Below are 8,862 nucleotides of genomic sequence, written 5' to 3'. Positions count from 1 at the left end.
TGTACTGTACTGAAATTGATTCATCAAAGGATAATTTTATTTTCGAATTAAAATACATTTTAAAAATTTATATCATTTTATTAGAGTTAATATTGTGTAAATCGTGATTAATATTGGCTTTTGTTCGTAGGTACTTTTGCATAATTTTTCTCATCAGTTCCTATTTCGTAGGGAAGAAAAAGGAATTATTTACCTACAATGATCAAATTTCAGCTTTTAAAATATATATTGCATTTACAAATAAAACTCACTTTGTTTGCTTCCTCGTCATCAATCTCTGCTTCTTTTATCTTGTAACAACGTTTCTGAAATTCATTATGAGTAAATTTTATTGCAAAAAATCCTGATGATCCAATTATTTAAATGACTAAAATAATTTACATACCAGCCAAGAGAAGTATTCTCGTTTGGGTGGTGTAAATAGTCTTGTTATATTGCAGACTTTTGTTGCTTCTATTACAGAATTTACCTTAGAACATATTTCATACCAATTTAGCATTAAATTGAAAGGACTGGGTACGGCTTCGTCTACATAAAAATATGTAGCACATTGTCTGGTTCTGATATATTTCCATTCCATATCGGCATTATCCTGAATCATTAAAATAATAATTTAGGATAATGCAGACACGAAAAACAAAGCTTATGTAATTTATATGAAATTAAAATATAGCTTGTATGAATTAACACAAGCACATCAAAGAGGATATGGCCAGCCATGATTATGCTCATTATGAACAATCCGTTCCGTAATGGGCTCAACTGGCATAAGCCAGAAATCAATGGATGGTGTCCCGACTTCTTGATAAATTATGAAGGTCTGGTAATGGCCATCTGATACTAATTTAATGTTTGTTCGATTGGTTGGGATAATGCATATTTTTACCTAAATTTGACGTCATTCTTTAGAATTATTCATTGTAAAACTGAAGTAATGACGTCAAATCGAAGTCGAAATGTACACTATCCCAACCAATCAAATAGACCCTTAATATGAAAGATGAAAGTTCTTACCACGACTTTTTGGAAAGTATTTGTTAGAACAGCAATCAATATGTTAATAAAAATTATAATCATTAGCACATGATAACTGCCAAATAATAAAGTCCCGATAGCCTGGGTAAAACTGTGGTGAATGATTACTTCGGGTGATGTTTCGGTTTCTATCCCAACTATTACATCTGCAGAATCGAGATCGATTAATCCAAACAGAGCCCAGAATAAAGTCTTCATCGAAGAAGATAAACTATAGAATTTTCAAAATTTAGTAGTCTATCCTTGCTTATTTTATTTAAATTAGTAAGGTAAATTTACTTACGAAGTGAAAGCAGCATCTTGAAGAATTATCTCCCCGCCGTTTTCTTTTCGTTCCATTCCTTTATAGTGTGAATATAAACTTGTCATGCAAATGGCAATGGTGCTCAGCAGAATGAAAACTCCGGCCAAGAACCATGCGATATTTACCAGCATTCGTGTTAAAGAGACCTAGGAAATTTAATTATGACATTTTTATCTACGTTATTTACTTAAATAAATACGCATTCCACAAAGAAATAATCTTTCCTGATCGAAGTTTATTTACCGAGCAATTACAGTACAATCTCGACACTTCTAGATATTCAACGCTAGTCGACTGGGATATTGCCGGCACTATTGCCAAGTTTTAGACAATCCACCCGTTCAAACTCCATTTCCCACTTAAGGTTGCATGATATTGAACCTGAGCTCGAACACTCAAGCTTGGGCACGATATTAAAAATTATTAAGCTCTTTAAAAAAGGTACCTTATAGTATCTTATAACATAGTAAGTTCTATATAAATATAAAATCAATCCCTCAAAATTTTCAAAAAACACCTACCACTACTTCCACTAGGTTTAGTGGAATGCACCAACTTGGTAAAACAATTTATGGGCAAAGACAGAATATTTTCATCAGAAATTCAACACGTATTTTGCTATTATTAATTAACAGTTTACTCCGCACTATCAAATTTATTTATGTGCTATTGATTCATCTTACTTTCAATAATCCGGCAATCTCCTTATTCAGCTCCGTATGTTTCGGATTATCGAGATTGGACTGTACTTAGAAATTAATACGTTTTGTATTATTACCTGAATGGGTCCCAAATGAAAACTTTGTTGAAAATAATATAGCATTTTTCCAATAGCTAGAACTCCGGAAAAACTTAGTAAAGCTTCGTGTATGAGAGTGGAGTCATTTGGTGACCAAAATTGTCTAGGGACATCTTTAGCTCCCATGTGATGTATATCAATCCACGATTTAAACCAAAATATGAAGGTTGTCGTTAGCATCAATTCCAAAATGATATTGTACCTACGATAGTTTAAATATAATTATCATTTATTTACAAATAATTAATGATGCAATTTCAAAATAGAAAATAACCGATATTGAAAAAAGTTCGAGAATTTATATTTTTATAGCGTAAATAATAANACACTTCTTCATCTTCTTGGGCCGCAGCCAACGCCAGAACCGCCAGCTCTTCATTCTGTAAAGAAACAAAAAAACAATATATATTAAATTAATGGATTCGGATATACTTAACGCAGAAAAAGTTTAAGATTATACTCATGACGGATCGGAATTCGGATAGCTCTCGTTAGATCCTACCGGAAATTGCTAGAAGGTTCGAACTTCATTTGCAGTAGAGACGACCGACCCGGAACGAATAAACTCTCTTACGTGTAATTCGTATTTGTACAACAGAAAAGTAAAGACAAGACAGAAAAAGGCACTCATACTCGATCTCGAGCCCAAGTCGTAACGAATGTTTCGTTCTAGAGCAATTTACCCTAACGTGCGTCACCTAAACGCAACGATGGCATTTAAGAGAGTTTCGTGCGAAGAAATTCCGTACGAGAGTCGACGAAAACGCAAGGCGTGTCCGCAGCCGGAACACGAAGGTTTAAGTGGCACAAAGCATTTGCAGAGGGTTACGTAATTGTGGAAGATGGACTGCACTCAGAAATGACCACATTGTGAAAAGAGACAAACAGCTCAAGGAAAAGAATTCTTTGTGTCCAGCATGTATAGTTAAGTGTATTAGATGTGTTTTAACTGTTAAGTGTATTAGATGTGTTTTAGCTGCAGACAAGATAATTCTCGCAAAGCAAGCCATTGAAAAGCGTTGTAACTAATACATAGATTCAATGGAAAAGTCGGAGGTCAAAGGGCGATATTTTTGATGTCTCGGATGTGTCGAAGGAACATCCCATGCTTCAGAATACGGTCTCCGTCCATCGGACAATGTTACGAGTATATTTTAGTTAAAATTACGATACGCTTTACGATGGAATTCGTATTTAAAGTTAGTATTAAATAAGTTTTAATTAAATTTCTATATTTGCAAATAATCCTTATTCTTTGAGCTTGTTTATAAAATATAATCTAAATTAATTAATTACGAAAATAAACCAATGAACAAATACTTAATCCTTTGCGTCCGTCGTTTTCGGCGCTTCGGTCGCTTTCCAATGTGGCGGCTGGTTTAAAAGTCGAAATAGATGCGTTTCGGATGGTAATTCGAACGAAAAACACAAGCGACGGCAGATTTAAACGCAAATATGCAAAGTCCGAGTCGGCCGATGTCGTCTCCGAAAGTTGCACTAAACGAAACGAAAATAAAATCTTAAAGCTAGCTAAATTCTAATTAAAATCTTACTTGGTGTAATGTCGGCGTCCACAAGTCTTCTTAAAACCACGTTCCGGTAGCAAAAAACACTGAAAAAAGCAAAAAACACAGCAAAAACCAGAGCACAGAGCGCACACGTCCGTCCGGCAAGCGAAAAACGTGCAAAGTGACGCAAAATCGTGTTGCAACAATACGCGTTTCCATAGAAACGGCAATTGTTGCCGTTTCTATGGAGATTAGAAAGCGCGTAACGAATTCGAATGCGATTGACGTCATGGATTCTTTTTGAATTTTAAGGCTGAATATCGGCAATTTTTACGTTTCTATCCCCCGAGTGACGACGGATTGGAATCGACAGACTCCCTACCACTCTCCATCTTCGGTTTCCATTCTCCACGAGGGGTTAGAAGCGAGATTTTCTATAATCGAACGTCATCTTTACCTCGCCATCCCCCAAAACTAGAACAAATCCTTCGTCTCGTTCGTCCAGTATTTTCCGACGAATTTTTCGATTGACCGACAGCGCAATTTTTATTAAATTTCGTAAAATTTCGTCAATCTGACGCCATTTTAAAAGCGGTTACCTGACGTCATCGAACGTTGGTTATATGAAATATGCGTGTTATAGTTTAGTTACGTAAACGTTAATTAAAGTGACATACATTAAATAAGAACTAGAAGAAATCCTTCCTCTGGTTCGTCGAGTATTTTCCGACGAATTTTCCGATTGACCGACACCGCAATTTTTACTAAATTTCGTAATATTTCGTTAATTTGACGTCATTTTAAAAGCGGTTACCTGACGTCATCGAACGTTGGTTATATGAAATATGCGTATTATAGTTTAGTTACGTAAACGTTAAAGTAACTTGTATATTAAATAAGTGAATTTTATGAATTTACCTGACCGATAAAAAATATCGTGTATGTATTTTACACGAAACAATCAAATACTGTATAGATCTTTCTATATTGAAACTGAGAAAAAGGTCGTTCGTTTCAAAAAAATGTAACTGTTTTATAAAAGAAAATCTATCAAAACCAACGAGTTGCGTAACTTTCTCGGCTGTTGTGAGATTTTTAGAAAATAGCTTTAATATTTTTAATTACATTATAATAAATAAAATTGTGTGAGCGCCATCTGTTATGAGATTTTGTTATATAAATTTTTCATATTTTTAATTATTATAAAATGGCAAAAGGTTTAATTTTATAGGTGTGGAAAAAAAATATAAATGCTAGTAACGAGTAAACTAGCGAACTAGCAATTATTTATTGTGACATCGTCTCAACATCTGGATGCAATTTTAATCATATTTTTAATTTTTGTAATTTAAAATATATGCTCTCCATGTCAAATTATTAGTAATGATTTGCCCCTGTACATCACACTTTTCCTTTAACGATAGAGCCACGCCGGTCATCTATTAATTGCTTTCAGCGAGAAGTTTTGAATTGAAATAACGTAACTTCTGTTTCGCATCGGACGTTTGTACAGTTTAATCGTTAACACTTTCAGCAAGAGCCACAAGTAACTCAAAATGAGGGGCATTTGCTTATGTCTAGTATAATGTATCGGTTTTTGGATAATTTTAGTTCTATTTACTTGTGTTTTATATATATAGAGTTATTTTTCAACCGTACGCTGTATCAGTAGATAGCATAAAAATTATCGATAACCGGAACATAGTACCAGCAGTTGCTCAGTAAGAAAAATTTTGGACACGTTGCCTGGTAAAGCGGCTTTAATACAACAGGATAAGGAAACCAATGACATACTCTGTTCTAATTAAACGAGCTATATATATTCAGGGAGGAAATCTGACGACTTGCACGATAAAAACGAACGAAACAAACTGGACCACCCTGCCAGNATGACTAAAATAATTTACATACCAGCCAAGAGAAGTATTCTCGTTTGGGTGGTGTAAATAGTCTTGTTATATTGCAGACTTTTGTTGCTTCTATTACAGAATTTACCTTAGAACATATTTCATACCAATTTAGCATTAAATTGAAAGGACTGGGTACGGCTTCGTCTACATAAAAATATGTAGCACATTGTCTGGTTCTGATATATTTCCATTCCATNTGGGTGGTGTAAATAGTCTTGTTATATTGCAGACTTTTGTTGCTTCTATTACAGAATTTACCTTAGAACATATTTCATACCAATTTAGCATTAAATTGAAAGGACTGGGTACGGCTTCGTCTACATAAAAATATGTAGCACATTGTCTGGTTCTGATATATTTCCATTCCATGTCGGCATTATCCTGAATCATTAAAATAATAATTTAGGATAATGCCGACACGAAAAACAAAGCTTATGTAATTTATATGAAATTAAAATATAGCTTGTATGAATTAATACAAGCGCATCAAAGAGGATATGGGCAGCCATGATTATGCTCATTATGAACAATCCGTTCCGTAATGGGCTCAACTGGCATAGGTCAGAAATCAGTGGATGTTGTCCCGATTTCTTGATAAATTATGAAGGTCTGGTAATGGCCATCTGATACTAATTTAATGTTTGTTCGATTGGTTGGGATAATGCATATTTTTACCTAAATTTGACGTCATTCTTTAGAATTATTCATTGTAAAACTGAAGTAATGACGTCAAATCGAAGTCGAAATGTACATTNTATATGCTCTCCATGTCAAATTATTAGTAATGGCTTGCCCCTGTACATCACACTTTTCCTTTAACGATAGAGCCACGCCGGTCATCTATTAATTGCTTTCAGCGAGAAGTTTTGAATTGAAATAACGTAACTTCTGTTTCGTATCGGACGTTTGTACAGTTTAATCGTTAACACTTTCAGCAAGAGCCACAAGTAACTTCAAAATGAGGGGCATTTGCTTATGTCTGGTATAATGTATCGGTTTTTGGATAATTTTAGTTCTATTTACTTGTGTTTTATATATATAGAGTTTTTTTTCAACCGTACTCTGTGTCAGTATATAGCATAAAAATTATCGATAACCGGAACATAGTACCGGCAATTGCTCAGTAAGAAAAATTTTGGGCACGTTGCCTTGTAAAGCGGCTTTAATACAACAGGATAAGGAAACCAATGACATACTCTGTTCTAATTAAACGAGCTATATATATTCAGGGAGGAAATCTGACGACTTGCACGATAAAAACGAACGAAACAAACTGGACCACCCTGCCAGCCACAATAAATGTAATGGACCGATTGAAACTGACTTAAAAAGCAAATGGGGTGAGGTCCTTTTCGTATAAGGTCATTTATCGATGAACGGACAATACCGTCTGGTCAAACAATATTGTCTGGATACGTTATGGAAACAAATCTGTCTTCTGAAATATTCTTGTCAAGAAACGAAGTACTGATATTTTGAAAAGGTAAAAACATGAGTACGAAAAGGGTACCATTTAGCAATTGATACTAAATCCAAAACAAGATAAAGCAGGAAAAATGCGGATGAGATATACAAAAATTTTGGAAATAAAACTATAAATGTTACAGTATAGGGTTTTGGCTCGAATATTAGTCCACTTCCAATTTTAGAATTTTTACTTTTTGAAAAAATTAGAGTCTTGAATATAAAGCGACCTTTTATTATTAATTTTATTTGCATACAAGTACTAATAATTTTCATTAAAAATTTGGAAAGTTATTGAAACAATACTTCGTTATTTTTATTTTCATCGGACCTATCATTGTCAACATTCCCGTTTTCTATTTCATTGTCATCATGGTCTTCAACCTCCTTGAATAGTACACCATTCTCTATTCTGTCCAAGTTGTTGGTAATACATTTCTTATAGCTCTTTATAATTCTACAGTTGTTCTAACTTTTACAATAATATATGGAAGTTTTATTGCTTTATATCTATGTAAATGATACGAAAATTAGTAGTGTTCAGTTCCATTTCTTTCTTTTTCAAAATTACTTTAGTTAGAGATTAAATTTTTAATTACAAATACTTGGGAATCAATAAGCATAAATGAATTTTTGATTTACATTTCTTAGTAATTTTTACAAATCGCATTTAAATCATACCTAGTCACTCGGAAAATTGTATTCAAAGGATTTATCGTATGATTTATAGAAAAAATATAGACTTTGGACGCCTGTATTATAAATTATAAATTATTGCTTTATTTTGTCTATATCAATAGAAAGCAGAGATAATGAGACAATTATAAAGCACAATCGCGACAATATCATACGCGCCTGGTAATATGCTGCCCAGCATATACATTTCGCCGTGGAAGAAAGCTTCCTTGCATATTACATGTGTATTCCGGAAAGTGTACAGTACTCAGAGCTGTGGAGTCGCGTAAAAATCTACCGACTCTAACTCCGACTTTTCCTTACCATCCGACTCCGACCAGGAGCGGACATGTTACCGAAATAGATCCAGAAATTCTGATGCCATCACGTGACCTCAGAATAAAAGGTTCAATAAATAGAGTTCTAATAAAGATAGAACATAGAAACTTTTTATTCCAAAGCTAAAAGACTTCTCTAAGTAATATATAAATATGTATTCGATAATTTTTACTTTTTCGGCTGTTATATGGAAAGTGTAGCACTGGGTGAAAAAATGCCCCTACCAAATGTTTACATTTTTGGACTCGGGACACCTTGAAATTTTGAGATATACAAAAGATTCGAGGTTTTTTTCTATATGTGTGGATTTTAGACTGTGTATGTGGGGCACGATTTTGTTCACTGTTTGTTTTCTGTTTGAAGCCTAATAATTTCTGTAATCAGAGTGATCAGAATCGGAATCAGATGGTTTAACACAGGAGTTAGTTATTAAGCGTCAAAGTGGCTGAACTAAATCGTGTCCCCATATACATTCTAACATCTTAGGCGAGAGCATCTTAACGGGTTTTACTGTACTATTATAAAATGACAAAAAAGCTTACTTTGAGGGTAGAGACGAGTTTTATTATTATATGTTGGGTTTAGTGGGTTATACTCGGTACACACCGGTGGCTGTGTACTATGCCGGACCAGAGTCAAGGCATAGCATCCAAAACAAAACTAAAATTAAATGTGTGTGTCAGTGTCAGTGTTAAGGAATTTCCTAACAATATGGCATGTATTCAATATAGTGGCCTTCTGTAGTGTGATGTATGTATTTCTACTCAATTGTAATGTTCCCAGGCTTTTGTGTAGCATGTGTGGTATCACACCTGTACAGGAGAGAAC

The 8,862-nt window shown here is 34.1% G+C and overlaps 1 protein-coding gene across 1 annotated transcript in view; it reads right to left on the bottom strand.

Moving 5' to 3' along the window:
* Positions 1 to 33: 33 nt before the first annotated feature.
* Positions 34 to 8,862, bottom strand: part of LOC111638600 (short transient receptor potential channel 4-like) — an 18,934-nt gene continuing 10,105 nt past the window's right edge. The window contains exons 8-13 of the mRNA XM_023384335.1: positions 2,118 to 2,340; positions 1,319 to 1,485; positions 1,015 to 1,246; positions 386 to 592; positions 252 to 305; positions 34 to 160 (exon numbers count right to left, since the gene is read on the bottom strand). Of these exons, the coding sequence (XP_023240103.1) occupies positions 68 to 160; positions 252 to 305; positions 386 to 592; positions 1,015 to 1,246; positions 1,319 to 1,485; positions 2,118 to 2,340 (976 nt within the window). The 3' untranslated portion in view covers positions 34 to 67. The remainder of the gene's footprint in view (positions 161 to 251; positions 306 to 385; positions 593 to 1,014; positions 1,247 to 1,318; positions 1,486 to 2,117; positions 2,341 to 8,862) is intronic.

This window comes from Centruroides sculpturatus, unplaced genomic scaffold (assembly GCF_000671375.1).
Source record: "Centruroides sculpturatus isolate CEXI.00-Female unplaced genomic scaffold, Cexi_2.0 scaffold801, whole genome shotgun sequence".
Classification (NCBI taxonomy): domain Eukaryota; kingdom Metazoa; phylum Arthropoda; class Arachnida; order Scorpiones; family Buthidae; genus Centruroides; species Centruroides sculpturatus.
The sequence above is the reverse complement of the archived record's forward strand: the minus strand, read 5'-3'. Positions and strand labels throughout refer to the sequence as shown.